General features: G+C 38.2%; 1 protein-coding gene across 1 annotated transcript in view; it reads right to left on the bottom strand.

Moving 5' to 3' along the window:
* Positions 1-20,558, bottom strand: part of LOC131683215 (acyl-CoA synthetase short-chain family member 3, mitochondrial) — a 967,052-nt gene that overhangs the window by 97,096 nt on the left and 849,398 nt on the right. The window contains exons 4-9 of the mRNA XM_058965052.1: positions 6,484-6,628; positions 6,127-6,429; positions 5,664-6,052; positions 5,455-5,605; positions 5,241-5,386; positions 5,043-5,176 (exon numbers count right to left, since the gene is read on the bottom strand). Coding sequence (XP_058821035.1) covers positions 5,043-5,176; positions 5,241-5,386; positions 5,455-5,605; positions 5,664-6,052; positions 6,127-6,429; positions 6,484-6,628 — 1,268 coding nt within the window. The remainder of the gene's footprint in view (positions 1-5,042; positions 5,177-5,240; positions 5,387-5,454; positions 5,606-5,663; positions 6,053-6,126; positions 6,430-6,483; positions 6,629-20,558) is intronic.

Genomic DNA, 20,558 nt, shown 5'->3' with positions numbered 1-20,558 from the left:
AATTTTTTTCCGGATATTTTGAGATGCGTTAAATTTTTTTGACTGAAGTGCACAACGAAAATTATAGCTGTTAAATATATTTTTTATTATTATAATTTAACGCTACTAACGATTAACATCTTTAAAAACACTTTTGTTAGTCAAAATACATCTACGTTATATCCAAATTCTTTTTTAGTCTACAACATTACTATATGAAAGTGGAAAATCTTATGCCAACAGCATTTTATTTCACGTTTTTATTTTCACCGAGTGAACAACGATGTGCTTTTGAAAAAAGTTTACGTAAAATCTGTTGTTCAATCGCATCGATGTTGGGGTTTTTTATCACTATTGCTTCTGTTAATTCTGTTGATTGGTGGTTCTCCAAGTTCTGGTACGATATCATTTATTTTTGTCGAATTTCAATTATTCATCAACGATCTTTATTTCAAAATCCTCGTTACAGTTTTCCGCATGTACCTGTTGAGTCATCGAATATTCCAGTTCCATTACTTTGGCAAACACTATAAGAAGAAAAATTAAACGCGTAAATTTTCCTATATTTTAAACGCGTTATAGAGGAACCCATTACTATAAACATTGGATGTAAAATCGAAAATTTAAGGAAAATTGTGTTTTGTTCATGTCCATATTTATTTTCGTTGTATTTTTTGCGCCCATTACGACATATGCTACACATGTATTGACCAATATAATTTTTAAATATATCACTCCACATGGATGCCATAAAAACAAGATACGACGAACATATTTATGAATTTTTTTTAACGGAATACATCATTCGTGTGATCGACCCATATTTATAACATAAATCAATCGAATGTTTTTTTGAGCAAATATTGTATATCTTGAGATAATATAGCATTTCGTCCAGTTCTCTCTATATGGGAAACACCCAAGTGCGATCGAAACAAAAACAAACGTCAAAACGTTTTCTCACTCGCACTGATGCAAATTAAATGAGCGCGTAATTTAACGCACGACCCGATGACGCATGGCTGAAAAGGCGCTATGTGGATTTAAGAAAAGATTCACAATCTACCTCTTAGACAGAACCAAGTGAAAATAAAACGTGGTGAAGTATGTCAATTTGTGAAAAATATGCTAACGCAGATTAAAACATGCCCACTGCTCAACTTTGCTCATCGGCTGGCAATAACCGAGCGCACTTGTCCGAGGTATTGAGTGACAGAAAATTAAATAACTCTTGAACAATATAATAACGCTAAAGAGCATGCAAATTACTCAGAAAAAATTCACTTTCAATTATCCATAAAGAAAAGCTTGTCTTTTTGCTTTAATCTCAGAGATGCCATTTTTGAACATGAGATACGCTCCTTCAAAGCGATGCGCATTAGGACGTTGCGACGTGCGGCATTGCCAATAGGTACGTTCTCGCGGGTTGCATCAAAATGAGCCATGCGTTGAAACAGCGCACAGTTACAAAATCCTCTATAACTCTCGATAGGAACAAAAATGAAAAATTATAAATACAGATTATTGAAGGTAAAAGATTTTCGCATAATTTGACATAAGTTTTGAAAATTTTTAGCGTGAAGAACACAAGAAGAAATACAACTGAAAACTTTAAATAGATGCAAAGTACCGTTATTTACACAATTATAAACCAAAAACATTTTTATAAGATAGTGCAAATATCATTCCATAAGTGTGCAAAAATTCATTGAATTATCTTCAGTAGTTTTTGAGATACAAAATTTTCAATTTTATCATGCAATAAAGTTTAAGGGTTAATATCTTAAAGAAAAAAAGGAATTGTAACGAAATATTTATACCAAAAGCTAATCACCATAATCCCTATACAATAAATTATACCTCATGAAGATCGGTGATTTTGCGAAAAATTCGAGGATCACTTGACATGGCTTTACTCAGTTTTGTTTGTTTCTGCGTTGTAACGTCACGAAAAATGCCCATTTTTTAATTTTATTAAAAACTAAAATTTTGGTCAAATTTTTATTCCGGATTCTCTTTGTATTCAAAAATATTTTTCTAAAAAGCCTACAATTTCTTTTATTGGATATGCGGAACTAAAGTTAGAACAGGATACACTTTGCGTTGTAACGTCACGCAATTCAACTTTTATCAGGCGCTTGAATGATTTATCAGATATAGTGTCAAATTTTCCTACGTATGGTTTCTTTAAACGCTTTCAAGTTGTTTCGTAAACAAGAAATTATACTAGCGTGATATTCATAAATTCAGAATGCATATCCTTAAGTACTTAAGGGGTTATATACCATTGACACATTCTTTCCTGACGGTACAACGATTTGACCAACCTTCCTTCTATAAATCTGTTATAACTTTTTCAAATAAACTCCTTCTTCAAACCTAATTATAGATTTAGAAAATAAACAAAATTTTATATAAGATTTGATCTACAACACTTGAATGCACTGCAGGAGTTATTTTTAATACATTATATTTCTTTAAAAGTCCACCTACACTGTACTCTCCTAGACGCTGGTTACATGATACGTTCCAATGCAATCACGCTAACAGCAACGTAGTCCAGGACATGTGATGGAAGGTTGTGAGGGAATTTCCGAACTTTGTTCTCGGGTTAGTATTTAGCCATGAATAATAATGCGTTCCCTGAATATTTCTTTTCCCCCAGTAATCAACCATTCCACACTTCGCCATCATCGACGAGACGCCCGTTTTAAGGTTCTCCGCAACCTTCGTTGTAGTCGCACGTGCCGTCAGTTAGTAACTAACCAATTCTTCCGTTACAAGCCCAAATACATCATCGAAGCAGCTACACTATCGAAATGCCTGAGGTATTAAATCCAATATTGACGGGTATCTATTCGAATTTACGGGAGGTTGTAAAAACATAATTGGGTCTACAGAGACCTATCTGGGTGACCGCACTAAATCGTCTCACTTGTTTAGAGTCGGATAAAAAGGCTTTGGCTCATCTCAAATGAGCCCAAAAAAGATAGATGAGGGAGTGTTTATTGGTGTTTGCAAACTTTTAAAAACCCGTCGAATTGACGATTGGATGTAACACATTCTTTCGCAACATCACGGCGATGTGGCGTGTTCTTTTTCTCTGAATCTTTGTAACTATAATTTATACAATATTTCAGTATACTTAGAACTGTCGATTGTCTGGCGCTTAAATTGTGCTCGCTTTGTCATATAAATTTACTTGCTTAAGTACAACAATACAAATATCATACAATAAACTCGGATCGGGAATTTGATTCCTTACCAAATTATACAAAGCAATATTGCCAGTTTATTTTTGTTTGTGAAATATGTAATAAAAACTGCTATTCTGGCTCCGTTAAACTATCATATTGAGCCGTGTCAAATATATAAATATGTCAAATGACTCAAATTTATCCACAACAGATATGAAAAAAAATCTTGGTTTAATCAATTATTTCTGCTACAAATAAAAAAACAACCCCATATTGTTATTCGAGTAAATTTTTATTAAAATGGCTAAATGTGATAAATATTTAAAATTTTACTCAAAACAATAGCACCAGCGTAACTTACAGAGTTATAGAAAAGTTGAAGATTTTCGTGACGTTACAACGCAACGAGATATCGCTTTTCTGAGAAAGGAGCGTTGTAACGTCACGAAAATTAAAAGATGCTTAATAAAAAACAAAACAATACAAAAAATATATTTAATGACACCTAGTTATGCGTCTGCTATTTATAAATACATCATAGAAGATTTGTTCTTGTTGAAAATCTTATAGAGCTGACATTTTGACTTTTATGGAAATACGTTGAAAGTTCTAAAGTTGTGACGCGTTGTAACGTCACGTTTCATTATCAGTTATAAAACAATACTCTTCCAGTATATTCAGTTTATGTTTATTGAATCTTTAGTGAAATTAGTGAAATAGTGTCTACTTTCCGAATCTGTAATTAGTTTTGATGTAGGCGTTCATTTGATAAAGTTATAACATATTTATGGAATGAAGAATCGTCAAATCGTTGTAACGTCACGAAAGAATGTGTCATATGACCCTTTGCACGCTTTTATAAAATTATCTTTCTTCAACTCCTTGCTCTTCTTTGAGTATTATGGCGTTTAATATTGAAAAATATACTTCACCTTCCAGTCCCTTGCTAATTAAATGCCATAACAACAGTACACAATTCTTCTTGATCAAAATGCAGTATTGTGCAACTCGCCACGACATCCGGAGGAGCAGCAATAATTAAAAGTACGAGTCCAAATTTTAAACTGAAAATCTTATAATCCGTCTCCGTCCCCATTTAACCAAAGATTACTCATAAACGGGCAAGATTTGTATAATGTTCCAAATGGAGAATTCTTAGAGGAACACGAATTGTCTTGAAACATAGTGGACTTACGTGGACAAAAAAAGTATTTCAATAATTTGGCAAAAACGTGTGTTGAAACTTTCTGCTACAAAAGCGCGAAAGTTATTGACATTTTCTATCAGCAAGAAAAATAATATCTTTTGACATCAATACACATAAATAAAGTACACACCATCAGCTTTCCATTATTCCAGCATTAAACCAGCATTTTTATCAAAATTAAGCTACACTTGAATAACACTGATATTCCGAACGCTCGATACAAAACAAACAAGGCAAAACGACTACGGAACCTCATATTATCTGATATGCTTTAGGCTTTCTCTCAGGATTTTAACTACGTGTGAGTTTAAGTTACCTACTGTGTTGTCATTTTTCCCACCCTTCCAATTCTCCCTCCTCCTGCTTTCCTTCCGCAGGGAAATGATGAGAATACGCAGCAAAGCACAAATCTCCGACTACATATGAGGAACGGGCAATTTAAGCCAACATATTCTGATTCCTGATATTGAAACGTCAGAAAAGGTGAACTCTCAGTATTAATACCGTATAGTTCGTACGTAGGAATACTTTATAATGACCAGTTAAATCTTTGTCCGGTTTTAAAACCTTTTCCGGCTATTTAAACCACCTCTTCCATACATTGTCTTTACCCTCTAGTAGTTATAATCTAGAAACCAGCACGTAAAAATACCTCTTACCTTAATACTGCATCTTCTAAACTAGATGTAGAAATTCTGTGTCCGGCAACATTGATAACATCATCATCGCGAGCTGTTACAAACAAGTAACCTTTGTCGTCTTTATACCCGGCATCCATCGTATCGTAGAACCCCTAGGAAGTAATGAGAAAATAACTATAGGTAACCAATTGTAGTGTATTTGACAGTAGAGCTTACAGGGTATTTATGGAAATATACTTTTTCAAATAAATCATTGTTACGGTATAGTGTGGACATTGTTCCTGGGGGAAGCGGTAGTTTTACAACTATACGACCTAGTTCATTCGCATCCGCTTCAGATCCATCTGGATGCAAGACGCGAACTATGAAGAATTAGAGAAAAATAAACAAAAAATTAGCACCTTGCTCACATATAACATTAATGTATTACTATCGTATCCGCAAAATGGGAGGCCTGTGGTAAACTGGGGTGGATTTAAGTTGTGAGCTAATCCAACACATGTCGCAGTGATTGCTGATCCAGTTTCGGTCTGCCACCAATTATTCAATACTGGCACTGCGAAAATCTTTTCAATCCAACTCTGTAACAAAGCACATATCACTGTGACAGCTATAGTAATTTTGTTCGTTTAGTCAAACCTTTGTTTCAAAATCACAGTGCTCCCCTGCAATGAAAATCGCTCGTAGGGATTGGAGGTTATATTTCCTTCCATATTCGATATCAGGATCAACTCGTCGTAATACTCGAAACGAGGTAGGAACTGAGAATAAAGCAGTGACTTTGTGCTGCTCAATGATGCGAAAATATTGGCCAGGGTCAGGTGTACGGTCGGGTTTACCTTCATACATAACACTTGTAGCTCCAAACAACAAAGGCCCATAGCAAATATATGAATGACCAACCACCCAGCCCATATCTGATGCGTTCCACCAGACGTCTTCAGGTCGCACCCCATAAATTGTATCCATCGTATACATCAGAGTTACCAGATATCCTCCAGTTGGGCGTTGAATACCTTTCGGTTTATCTTTAGAGAAAAATGGTTTTGTAAATGATATTTTGGAAAGATCATTATTATCGCAGATTGTTAATAAAACACACCTGTTGTACCAGAGGTATACAAGATATAAAGAGGATCATTTGCTTCAACAGGCACACATTCAGTTGGTTCATCCAGCACAGATTCCCAAGCAACATCCATTCGTTTATCTAATTCAGAGACTAATATATTAGTTCTTTGGAATATTACATTCACTTGTGGTTTCCATTTTGATATTTCTACAGCTTCGTGTAGAATATCGATGTATCGTATAATTTTATTTGGTTCGATTCCACAGTTTGCGGCTATAATAACTTTTGGTTCTGCGTGTTCGATACGAGTGCAAAGTTCATTAGCAGCAAAACCTAAAACAAATCATTAGTTTAAGGAGCAGTCACATTACTTTTAACTATGCTTACCACCAAATACTACGGAATGAATAGCCCCAAGCCGCACTGTTGCCAACATAGCCATAATTGTTTCCGGAATTAGCGGCATATATATTACAACTCTATCACCTTTGCTTACTCCTAATTTTTTCAAACCACCAGCTAGACAAGATACCTAAAATGTAGGTAAATACGAATTAATTCCAAAGTTAGGGCTATTTACTTTTTTAGCATGAGTTTGGATTTTTTTTCAATTTATCTCGATTGGTAACATCAATCCTGCTCATTTTTAATTAGTTAAAAGTGATGAGGTCTTCATCCAATTCAAATTGCGTATGACGAAAAGAAATAAATGCAAAAACTATTAACAATGATTATAGACAAAGAGAAATACCGTGACTTCTCAATCGATTTTCAATGTTATTTCAGCCTAATATTGTTCTGTACTTTATTATAACTCATATGCAAAAATAAAAACGCTTTTGATCCACCTCACATTCAGTCAGGAATCAGTAGCGCCTGGCTCAAAAGGCACGTTCTCCATGTTGATCGGAGATTTGTGCCTTGCAATGATTTGTTTTTTCATTATTTCTTATGCAAAATTCCCAAGTGGGAAAATTTTTGGACAAGACCAATTTCTTTGTGCATGAGAGCACATGCCTTACATGAAGTATGGTTTTTTTTAGTGTTTCGGATTCTCCTCGTCAGTAACTAGCACCATCTGGGTGTCCAGTTAGACTATGTATCTGAACTAGTACCCAAATTAGCACTAGTTAGACACTAAATTCCAAAAAGTCACACGTCTTGCGTGAACACTAAACCACTGGCTTATACCGAGTGATGTCTCGATAGTAAGCACAGTGGTTCTGTTTGCCGACGAGGAATATGAACCGAAACTGTCTTTTGGTATGAGTACCAAACGCCTGGAATTATGCAAAATTCCCAAGTGGGAAAAATTTTGGACAAGACCAATTTCTTTGTGCATGAGGGCACATCCTTATATGAAGTATGGTTTTTTTGTTTTAGTGTTTCGGATTCTCCTCGTCAGTAACTAGCACCATCTGGGTGTCCAGTTAGACTATATATCTGAACTAGTACCCAAATTAGCAAACGCCTGGAATTATGCAAAATTCCCAAGTGGGAAAAATTTTGGACAAGACCAATTTCTTTGTGCATGAGAGCACATGCCTTACATGAAGTATGGTTTTTTTTAGTGTTTCGGATTCTCCTCGTCAGTAACTAGCACCATCTGGGTGTCCAGTTAGACTATGTATCTGTACTAGTACCCAAATTAGCACTAGTTAGACACTAAATTCCAAAAAGTCACACGTCTTGCGTGAACACTAAACCACTGGCTTATACCGAGTGATGTCTCGATAGTAAGCACAGTGGTTCTGTTTGCCGACGAGGAATATGAACCGAAACTGTCTTTTGGAGTACCAAACGCCTGGAATTATGCAAAATTCCCAAGTGGGAAAAATTTTGGACAAGACCAATTTCTTTGTGCATGAGGGCACATCCTTACATGAAGTATGGTTTTTTTGTTTTAGTGTTTCGGATTCTCCTCGTCAGTAACTAGCACCATCTGGGTGTCCAGTTAGACTATATATCTGAACTAGTACCCAAATTAGCAAACGCCTGGAATGTCTAACTAGTGCTAATTTGGGTACTAGTTCAGATACATAGTCTAACTGGACACCCAGATGGTGCTAGTTACTGACGAGGAGAATCCGAAACACTAAAACAAAAAAACCATACTTCATGTAAGGCATGTGCCCTCATGCAGAAAGAAATTGGTCTTGTCCAAAATTTTTCCCACTTGGGAATTTTGCATAATTCCAGGCGTTTGGTACTCATACCAAAAGACAATTTCGGTTCATATTCCTCGTCGGCAAACAGAACCACTGTGCTTACTATCGAGACATCACTCGGTATAAGCCAGTGGTTTAGTGTTCACGCAAGACGTGTGACTTTTTGGAATTTAGTGTCTAACTAGTGCTAATTTGGGTACTAGTTCAGATACATAGTCTAACTGGACACCCAGATGGTGCTAGTTACTGACGAGGAGAATCCGAAACACTAAAACAAAAAAACCATACTTCATGTAAGGCATGTGCCCTCATGCAGAAAGAAATTGGTCTTGTCCAAAATTTTTCCCACTTGGGAATTTTGCATAATTCCAGGCGTTTGGTACTCATACCAAAAGACAGTTTCGGTTCATATTCCTCGTCGGCAAACAGAACCACTGTGCTTACTATCGAGACATCACTCGGTATAAGCCAGTGGTTTAGTGTTCACGCAAGACGTGTGACTTTTTGGAATTTAGTGTCTAACTAGTGCTAATTTGGGTACTAGTTCAGATACATAGTCTAACTGGACACCCAGATGGTGCTAGTTACTGACGAGGAGAATCCGAAACACTAAAACAAAAAAACCATACTTCATGTAAGGCATGTGCCCTCATGCACAAAGAAATTGGTCTTGTCCAAAATTTTTCCCACTTGGGAATTTTGCATAATTCCAGGCGTTTGGTACTCATACCAAAAGACAGTTTCGGTTCATATTCCTCGTCGGCAAACAGAACCACTGTGCTTACTATCGAGACATCACTCGGTATAAGCCAGTGGTTTAGTGTTCACGCAAGACGTGTGACTTTTTGGAATTTAGTGTCTAACTAGTGCTAATTTGGGTACTAGTTCAGATACATAGTCTAACTGGACACCCAGATGGTGCTAGTTACTGACGAGGAGAATCCGAAACACTAAAAAAAACCATACTTCATGCAAGGCATGTGCCCTCATGCACAAAGAAATTGGTCTTGTCCAAAATTTTTCCCACTTGGGAATTTTGCATAATTCCAGGCGTTTGGTACTCATACCAAAAGACAATTTCGGTTCATATTCCTCGTCGGCAAACAGAACCACTGTGCTTACTATCGAGACATCACTCGGTATAAGCCAGTGGTTTAGTGTTCACGCAAGACGTGTGACTTTTTGGAATTTAGTGTCTAACTAGTGCTAATTTGGGTACTAGTTCAGATACATAGTCTAACTGGACACCCAGATGGTGCTAGTTACTGACGAGGAGAATCCGAAACACTAAAACAAAAAAACCATACTTCATGTAAGGCATGTGCCCTCATGCAGAAAGAAATTGGTCTTGTCCAAAATTTTTCCCACTTGGGAATTTTGCATAATTCCAGGCGTTTGGTACTCATACCAAAAGACAGTTTCGGTTCATATTCCTCGTCGGCAAACAGAACCACTGTGCTTACTATCGAGACATCACTCGGTATAAGCCAGTGGTTTAGTGTTCACGCAAGACGTGTGACTTTTTGGAATTTAGTGTCTAACTAGTGCTAATTTGGGTACTAGTTCAGATACATAGTCTAACTGGACACCCAGATGGTGCTAGTTACTGACGAGGAGAATCCGAAACACTAAAACAAACAAAAAACCATACTTCATTATTTCTTGATAAGGAGGATAGAGGCAGGTGGTAAGGTTAGGGATAAGGAAGTAAACGACACACAGAACATAGACAATACGGAAGTATTCTTCACTCCCATAGAACTAAAGACACTTCTCGATGAGCGGATATATCCACACCGCCGAGGGGATATTGAGATAACGAAACGACAGCACCCCCGAAGAGATACTGTCATTCAAATTCGGCAAATTCAGAAATTCCAAGCAAACTGGAGCGGTTGCATCAAAACCCCGAAGGGGTATTGAGACAACAAAACGACAACACCCCCGATTTAAATCGATTAAGGTTTATAAACTTTCGCCGTAACTTTTTTGAAGCCAAAGTTCACTTTATAACCATGCTTTGCTAGAAAGTCCAATGATTGATCTTCGATATTGGAAAAATACTGCTGTATTTTCTCTGTACTCGACTTGTTTCACAGAACAGCAAACTGCCCGCGAACCATTATTATGAAAATCTAGCCTCATTAAAACGTCAGAACTCTTTAAACATTCCTTGGGATTCCAAGGAATGTAAACCAATACCTTATTCTGATGAAGGCTATATGGTTCGGCAATAAAACGGAACTCTCCTACTTATCACCTCCAATTTCTGTTTCAGCCAGATACAGCTTTGTTCGTTATCCGGAGAGAACCAAACAATGCCATACCTTAAGGGGTTATATACAAAATTGTGGCGAAAAATCGAAATGAGTTCGTCATTTTTTTAAAGCGTTTTGCGAAAATTTTATTTGAAAAAGCGAAAAACAGATCGTTGGTAGCACTATCGATGATAGATAAAAACATGTTGAATTAAAAAACTATTCAAGGTTGACGGAGTTATGGCCGATCCCCCGAAAAGAGTTTTTTTGGCAGAGGGTTACGGTGAACGCTGTCCAAGCCGAACCACTCAACTGAAATCCAAAAACTAAAAAGATTATTGAAGGAAAATTTATTGTGGTGTATTTGAACGGATCGATTTCCCAATATTTTTTTTAAGTAGAATACTTCTAACGTTTCAGTATAGGGGCCCCGTTTCAAAATTTTTAGCTGGTATTTTACCCGAGACTTTGAACGCAAATATCTGCTGTTCTACTGAAAGGAAACTTTAGATTTTTGCACAATCTGGTTAGAAATATGTGCAACAATTTTGTAACTAATTTTGTAGAATGTACAATTACTGAAAATAACGGAAATATTCGATTTTGTGAAAGCAGGTATTATCTGTTTCATGATTGGTTCGTACAATTCGATTACAAGCGAGCCAGAGGAGCTATCCTCCTCTCTGTCGATGAAAGTTAACTTTTTCGTTCGACGACCGGCCCCTTTGGCTTCGAACATAAACTGTATCAAGTATAAAGCCGGGGGTCGTATGCAAGCACGGCATCATTCGTGTGTTACACTCGTACTGGCTACAACAGTACGTTCTGTCGGCCGTATCTCACTTTCTCGTCTAGCGCGAGGTACAGATTGCCTTTCTTTTGCTGTTGCTGGATGAACTGGTCAAACATACCGTATCGTAAGGTACCTAGGGTGACCATATCAAACGAGTAAAAAACCAGGACAGTTCAAAGGGAACTATCCATCACCTCTTAATCGAAAAACATTGCTGGGGTCAGGTAGGCATAGCTCAGTCAAAAAAGATGGGTGGGTAATGTCAGAGACATAACCGGAGTGAAGTAGAATACACTTTAGACCGGTAAATTCTGCTCTGGAATTAGCAATTTCTATGCGATTTTGTCGTCTTTTGCACATTCATAGTTTATTTGGAGTATTTTTGGAATTATCAAGTTGACAATTTGCAACATTCTTTGAAAATATTGTTGAACTTTTATGAATGACGTCGTCCTACTACCAGCATCAGAGAAGTAGCAGATCAGCATTTTTCGCTACATGGCCTGTACCAAACAGACCGCTCGTAAGTCCACCGGCGGAAAGGCTCCCCGCAAGCAGTTGGCAACAGCCCCCTGGCAACCCTATACTATCATATGGAGTTTGACAGCGACCGACATATATGGGGCGTTATAGCTATAAAGCCCCAAACAAAGAATTATGTTCGGCACTATGCTCGATATTCAAGCATTCCGCACGACGTTTTGCATCTTGTGGGATGATTTAATATCATATCATTCAAAAAATCGACATTTTGTAACTAAATACAGCTTCTAATCATTCGGTTCAAAATCAATGTTTTGCTTTCATGGCAGTGATGCTGGCTGTACAGAGACGTCGTCCTTGACAGGGAGCTGGTTGGCAACGAAGGCCGTGTAAAAGTGCCCCAGTCACGGTTGGCGTTAAGAAGCCTCATCGCTACCGAACAGAAACTGTCGCCCTGCGAAAAATTCACAGCTATCAGAAATCGAGCGGGCCTAAATTGTGACCCAAAATAAACCACAAACCAACAAGTTGTTTTCAGAACCAGCCAATTATAAAGTATTATTATTATACATGAAATTTTTCATTGCCTTACAACCTCCCTCCCCCTTTCCACCCGGCTTGAATTACTATCAATCTTGATGATGCTGTGCGGTAGGGGCACTAATTTTGATTATAATGGAAAATTTAGGTTTGCGCGTTTTTTCCAAAAGTTTTTTAGCTGTGCTGTTTTCAAGGAAGTTGTAGTTGAATTCAAAATAAAATAGTTTATTTCTATTGTCAGAGATGGACCTTCCAACGAAAACTAGTCTGGCTCGCTTGGAATCGAATTGTATGGACCAACCACTGATTTCACAAAATCTGTTATTTTCAGTAATTGAACATTCTACACAACTAGTCACAACTATTTCCAATCAGCGCAAAAATCGAAGGTTTTTATTCAGTACAATAGCAGATTTTCACTTTTAGAAAAACAGGCAACATTCTGGCCGAAAATTTTGAAACGGAGCACCTATATCGAAACGTTAGAAAACGTTCGATATTTGTAAATTGAATCATTACACTAACCTATCTACAAATCACAAATAACTTTTGATTTTGTGCCATTCCACGTGAAAGCGACGGTATTGTTCACAAGTGGCTCACTTACCATCCAACGCTCTTGGCAAGCCACTTTCGGATGCTTGTAATAACAAAACTTCAATTCAATTCTTTGTCGATAAATTGATGGCCCTGAAAAGGGCCTTTTGTTTGGACATTTACTTGGAGCTGGTGTATATGGTAACAGTTTTGGTGCCATGGAAGACGGCGTGCTTGGCCAACTCTTCTGACAGCAGCAAATGGACGGCGGTTTGAATTTTGCGAGAGATGCTGCAAACGAACTGCTGCATGCTGATGCTGGAAACGAACTGAGCGTGAGCAACAGCATGCTGAGTTTTTATACCTGACTACAGCACAATGTAAGTTCGTCCTTTTTTGTGTTGTCCTCAATATGTGTTCGTCGTAGCTCCACCCCTTGGTTGGTCGACCACATATTTTTGATAAAGAACAAAATTGAAATTGTGTTTCCAATACGGAGATTATCGAACACTCAGGGTAAAGAGAGTAATGTAATACGGCACCTCGGTAAAATGTTTGAGAATTGAAACCTTTTTTGAATGCGTCTAGTAAAAATGTTTTCCACTTCACTCCAGTTTGTTTCTGACCATATTTGCAATTTGCGTAGTCCACCGGAGGAAAGCCTCCCTGCAAGCAGTGAGCGACGAAGGCCGTGTAAAAGTGCCCCAGTCACGGTTGGCGTTAGGAAGCCTCATCGCTACTGAACAGAAACTGTCGGCCTGCGAGAAATTCACAGCTATCAGCAACCGTGCGGGCCTAAATTGTGACCCAAAATAAACCACAAACCAACAAGTTCTTTTCAGGACCAGCCAATTATATTCCAGTAAGATATAAATGAAATTTTCATTTTCCATTGCATTACAACCTCTTTCCTCCCTGCGGGGGCGCAGGCAGTTTCCATTATAGTGGAAAATTTAGGTTTGCGCGTTTTTCCCAAAAGTTTTATAGCTGTGCTGTTTTCAAGGAAGTTGTAGTTGAATTCAAAATAAAATAGTTTACTTCTATTGTCAGAGGTGGACGAACGAAAATTGTCTGGCTCGCTTGGAATCGAATTGTACGGACCAACCACTACTTTCAAAATCCATTATTTTCAGTAATTGTACATTCTACAGAATTAGTCACAACTAACGGAGCACCTATATCGAAACGTTAGATTTTTGTAAATTGAATCATTACACTAAACTGTCTATAAATCACAAATAACTTTTGATTTTGTGCCATTCTACGTGAAAGCTTGTGAACAATACCGCCGTTCATAAGCGGCTCACTTACCATCCAACACTCTTGACAAGCTGATGCTTGTAATAACAAAACTTCAATTTCATTCTTTGTCGATAAATTGATGGCCCTGAAAAGGGCCTTTTGTTTGGGCAGTGTTCGAAATTTACTTGGAGCTGGTGTATATGGTAACAGTTTTGGTGCCATCGAAGACGGCGTGCTTGGCCAACTCTTCTGACAGCAGCAAACGGACGGCGGTTTGAATTTTGCGGGAGATGCTGCAAACGAACTGCTGCATGCTGATGCTGGAAACGAACTGAGCGTGAGCAGTTTTAGTTAGTTAAAATGATCTTTATTTTACTCTTTTGTTTTTATACATAGTGTTTACATTTAAGTGATACAGTTTACCTTTTCATCTTTGTTGTAATGATTTGTCTTATACTATTTTTCGTTATTTCAATTTACATTGATGCTATTTTGCCGATTTTACGGAACTTGTTTGATTTATAAATAACTTAACCTAACTTAATCTACTATTTACAACTAATCCTACTATTTACAAATGTACAAGCTTTATACAGAGTATAATTGGTTGATGAGTAAATGTTCAGACATTAAACATTTTTGTTTGAATTTAGTTTTTAGCTTCTCAAAGCGACTCTCTAGTAGGTCTATACCGGCCAGTTGATGTACAGTAGTTGTTCTGGTACCGTAGGGTAGGTCCAGTATCATTCGCAATGTTTTGTTCTGAGTTACCTGCAATTTTTTCTTGTGCGAAGCTGCACAAAAGTCCCAGACTGGGGCGCCGTATTCGATTACTGGACTGATTATTTGTTTAAATACAGCCAGCTTGTTTTTCAGCGACAGCCTAGATCGCCGACATATTAGTGGGTAGAGGCGGTTTATCAGGATGGAGCATTTGTTCCTAGTCTTTTCAACTTGTTGGCGGAATAGCAGCTTGGAATCAAGGATTAGGCCAAGGTAAATAGCTTCGAGAGACCAGTTAATGGGATGGCCATCTAGAATTATTTTGCAGTTTTCCGGGGGGTCCAGTTTGGGGGATTGGCGGTGTTTGAAAATTATTGCTTGGGTTTTGGGCAAGTTTAATTTAATTTTCCACTTCGACATATACTCAGTGTATATGTTCAAGCATCGTTGTAGTTTGCTTTTAATTTCTTTTGGTTGCCTTCCTCCAACGAGTATTGCAGTGTCGTCGGCAAATAAAGATAGGAAGCAACCACCGGGTAGGGGCGGAATGTCTGAAGTGAACATACTGTACAGAATTGGACCCAGCAGACTTCCTTGGGGAACCCCCGCTGGGATTTGGAACGGTTGGGATACCGTGCCCTGCAATGAAACTTGGTAAGATCTGTTCTGGAGATAATTGCGGATTATTTTGATTAGGAACAATGGTACATTCTGTTCGCTTAATTTGTATATGAGCCCATTATGCCAGACGTTGTCGAAAGCTTTTTCAACATCTAACAACGCCATGCCGGTCGATTTAGATATCGTGCGGTGTTTTTTGATAATGTTTACTACTCTCAGTAGCTGATGAGTAGTAGCATGACCCTTGCGGAATCCGAACTGCTCTGGGAGGAAGATATTGTTTCTATCGATGACAGTCATTAGTCGGTCCAGCAAAAGTTTTTCAAAAAGTTTACTGATGGAGGAAAGCAAACTTATTGGACGGTAACTCGCAGCAGACGTGGGATCTTTTCCAGGTTTCAGGATGGGGATTATTTTGGCTCGCTTCCACTCAGATGGGAAATAGTGCAGCTCGAGACATTTGTTAAAAATGCTATTGATAAGTGTTACAACTTTTAGGGTTAGCTTTTTGTACACTATGTTAAAGATTCCATCGAATCCGGGGGCTTTCATATTTCTTGTGGATTTTATAGCAGATTGCACTTGTTCAACCGTAATTTGCTGATCTGGAGGGATAACACAAGGGGTGTCGTCAAGGGTTTGAACTCGCTGCCTAACTTGTTGCTCTAGCGGGCTTATTATTGTGGCTCCGAGGTTATGAGAGTGCTGTAAATTTTCACCAATCGCATTGGCTTTATCAAGGGGTGATAACAATGTTGAGCCGTTTATCTTCAAGGGCGGGACTGGTCTAGGTTTAGTTTTTAGGACCTTAGCTATTTTCCAGAAGGGCTTAGAATAGTCTTTTAGGGCTTCTACATCTTTGGAAAACTCATCATTTTTGATACTATCTACTCTACTACGAATTAACTTGTTCAATTCGGTCAAATTAGCTTTTTTGTTCAAATCACCTGTCCTTTGAAACTGGCGCCTATGTATATTTCTCAGACGGATCAGGAATTGGGTGTGAGAGTCGATGGCGATGAACTTACCTGAGCGTGAGCAACAGCATGTTGAGTTTTTATACCTGACTACAGCACAATGTAAGCTCGTCCTTTTTTGTGTTGTCCTCAATATGTGTTCGTCGTAGCTCCACCCCTGCGTTGGTCGACCACATATTTTTGATAAAGAACAAAATTGAAATTGTGTTTCCAATACGGAGGTTATCGAACACACAGGGTAAAGAGAGTAATGTAATACGGTACCTTGGTAAAATGTTTGAGAATTGAAACCTTTTTTGAATGCGCCTAGTAAACACGAAACTGTAAACAAACACACAAATAATAACTTTTTATTTTGTGTCATTCTACGTGAAATCTACGATATTGTTCACAAGTAGCTCACTTGCCATCGAACGCTCTTGGCAAGCTACTTTCGGATGCTTGTAATAACAAAATTTCAATTCAAGGAAAGCCTCCCCGCAAGCAGTAAGCAACGAAGGCCGTGTAAAGTGCCCCAGTCACGGTTGGCGTTAGGAAGCCTCATCACTACTGAACAGAAACTGTCGCCCTGCGAGAAATTCACAGCTTTCAGCAATCGAACAGGCCTAAATTGTGAGCCAAAATAAACCACAAACCAACAAGTTCTTTTCAGGACCAGCCAATTATATTCCAGTAAGATATAAATGAAATTTTCGTTTTCCATTGCCTTACAACCTCTTTCCTTCCGGCTTGAATTACTATCAATCTTGATGATGCAGTGCGGCTGGGCACAGGCAGTTTCCATTATAGTGGAAAATTTAGGTTTGCGCGTTTTTCCCAAAAGTTTTTTAGCTGTGCTGTTTTCAAGGAAGTTGTAGTTGAATTCAAAATAAAATAGTTTACTTCTATTGTCAGAGGTGGACCTTCCAACGAAAACTAGTCTGGCTCGCTTGGAATCGAATTGTACGGACCAACCACTGCTTTCACAAAATCCGTTATTTTCAGTAATTGTACATTCTACAGAATTAGTCACAACTATTTCCAATCAGCGCAAAAATCGAAGGTTTTCATTCAATACAACAGCAGATTTTCACGTTTGAAAAAACAGGCAGCATTCTGGCCGAAAATTTTGAAACGGAGCACCTATATCGAAACGTTAGAAAATGTTCGATTTTTGTAAATTGAATCATTACACTAAACTGTCTATAAATCACAAATAACTTGATTTTGTGCCATTCTACGTGAAAGCTTGTGAACAATACCGTCGTTCACAAGTGGCTCACTTACCATCCAACGCTCTTGACAAGCTGATGCTTGTAATAACAAAACTTCAATTTCATTCTTTGTCGATAAATTGATGGCCCTGAAAAGGGCCTTTTCTTTGGGCAGTGTTCGAAATTTACTTGGTGCTGGTGTATATGGTAACAGTTTTGGTGCCATCGAAGACAAACTTTTCTGACAGCAGCAAACGGACGGCGGTTTGAATTTTGCGGGAGATGCTGCAAACGAACTGCTGCATGCTGATGCTGGAAACGAACTGAGCGTGAGCAACAGCATGCTGAGTTTTTATACCTGACTACAGCACAATGTAAGCTCGTCCTTTTTTGTGTTGTCCTCAATATGTGTTCTTCGAAGCTCCACCCCTTCGTTGGTCGACCACATATTTTTGATAAAGAACAAAATTGAAATTGTGTTTCCAATACGGAGATTATCGAACACTCAGGGTAAAGAGAGTAATGTAATACGGCACCTTGGTAAAATGTTTGAGAATTGAAACCTTTTTTGAATGCGCCTAGTAAAAATGTTTTCCACTTCACTCCAGTTTGTTTCAGGTTTTATTTGCAATTTGCGTACTGAAATAAATCATAATTTAGGGTTTAACCCAAATTGCTCTCCAGGGAGAAACAGTCCATGAAACAGAAAATGCAAACTTATTCTTTGAAATGAGTAGTGGCCCTGAAAAGGGCCTTTTTTATAATGATACAAGTGAGTTCTACCATACAATGTGCGTCCCTGCCGCTACAAAGTATAGACGACATTCATTGAGATTTTGCACTTCGCGCGTTCAGTATAGGTCACGGCATCTCGGATGACATTTTCCTGCACACCATCAGCATTCGTAGATTAAATCGGAGATGCATTTTACACCACCACGACGAACCAGACGCCGAATGGCAGATTTGGTGATTCCCTGGATTTTATCACGAAGAACCTTGCGATGACGCTTGGTACGGGAACGCAAACATGATACCGCTCATTGTACCGTCCGGACGAGCATGTTACTCGTGTGGTAAGCGAGCACCCACTGATACAAAACAAGCTCGCGTGACCTGTATATATAACATTCCCGTATTTTTTTTTTACTTTATTTTTATTAACGTGACTTTAAAAGTAACATTCCCGTATGTAATGAAACGCTTACATGCTCCTTTTTGACGGCTCTGCGTGGGATATGCTGGCAAATTGCGCGTTTTCCTCGCTGTTTCCGAAGGATTTTCTGAAAATCCTTGTTTTGGTTTATTTATAGTAGTCGCTGTAATTCCGAAATTTAATACGAAATACGTGCACAAATTTCCGATCAGATAGTGCAAAAATATTGCGATTTCGTCCAGTAGAACGGAAGATACTCGCATTTCAAACCTGGGAAAATTTCTCAACTGAAATTTTTGAAACGGGACCCCATATTGAAACGTTAGAAGTATTCTACTTCAAAATCTTTCATGTGAATTCGATCACCGAGCTCTTTTCTTCAGATTTGCACATACACAGTTTTTGATTCATAACCATCAGTGAAGGCTACATGATGTTGTTGGGATGAATTTAGCGGATGAAACGAAGTCATCTGTGCAGGACAGGCGAGGAGTTATAAGCACTAAACACACGTCATTGAAGTAAGCCAGAAACGTAAATGGTCACAGGTAGCTTCCTACGCTATTCCTGATTTAAAAATAAGTACCTGGGAATCTCCAATGACAATCGTTATATCTCGATCTGAAATTTAGGATCGAAACAACTGCAAAACTACCGTTGATTACAAATTTCTCTATTTGACCATTTGTTATATGAAAAACAACGGATCGGTTGGTGTAAATAATATCAGTTTATACGCGACCTTCCATACTCCCTGTTATGTAAGATGCTAAACTCGGCAGGTAAGTCGCCGTTTAGCGTCCAGGCGTGAAGCTATGTTAATCTTCGTACTATTTCCATTGACCCTGAATTGGTTCCTCAATCACTTTGAGCCGATTTCTTCACGCTCGCTTTAAACTTTAAACTTTTAAACCAGGTTTACCAGTGCGTTTAAAAAATGCCACTAGAAAGAGAACTCAAGCAGAAGCAAATTCAAACTTCGATTTGTCTTCTCAGAGACATCAAAAAGAATTCTTCGGGTGCCGGATTGAAAGACGATTTAAGCCAGGAAGAAGCTCTGGTAATCATTGTTTCATCGCCATTGATAGCGGCCAGAGTTTGGTCAACAACTGGAATCATTTCGATTTGTTCGGCTGCCAAGTTTCCTTGTAAACGGACTGCAGGTCATTAACACTGAGAACTGACATACAAGTAAAGTTTTCAACTTGCGTAAGAAATTAAACTGTCGCTGTTTTCAACTTGTGTAAGAAATTAAACTGTCGCTTTGAAATGATAACAGCAAGTACCCAAGTAACCATAAACATTAAGCCATTGCACTATATTGGCTATACATTTGCACTAATGTTGCATTGAAACTCCATTACAGCATTAACAACGCAATAAAGCTCTATATTAGCATCAATAATGCATAACTGCACAGACGACATATAGCATTAAAGCTTGCTCCATATGCGTATATAAAGCTGATATAACGCGTACATGCTTCAAGGATCTTTAAAGCATGTAAGCTTTACAAGTGCATTTAATACCATTATAGAGCAAATAAAAAACTGATATAATGCTATTGTAATGCTGTGGGTTTATTTGTTATGCAACTCTTCTTGAAGATTATATTCGGCATATTTCATTTCAATCGAACATATGCAATATGGTCCAGGAAGCAAACGCAGCGCACTTACCGTGAAGGACGGGGCAAGGTTCCTCAGTTCGAGACTTACTAAAGGTAATTTTCGTAAACATTCATATCATGTGAGAACGAAAACCCATTAAG

This window comes from Topomyia yanbarensis, chromosome 2 (assembly GCF_030247195.1).
Source record: "Topomyia yanbarensis strain Yona2022 chromosome 2, ASM3024719v1, whole genome shotgun sequence".
Lineage (NCBI taxonomy): Eukaryota > Metazoa > Arthropoda > Insecta > Diptera > Culicidae > Topomyia > Topomyia yanbarensis.
This window is presented reverse-complemented; position numbering and strand designations above follow the sequence as displayed.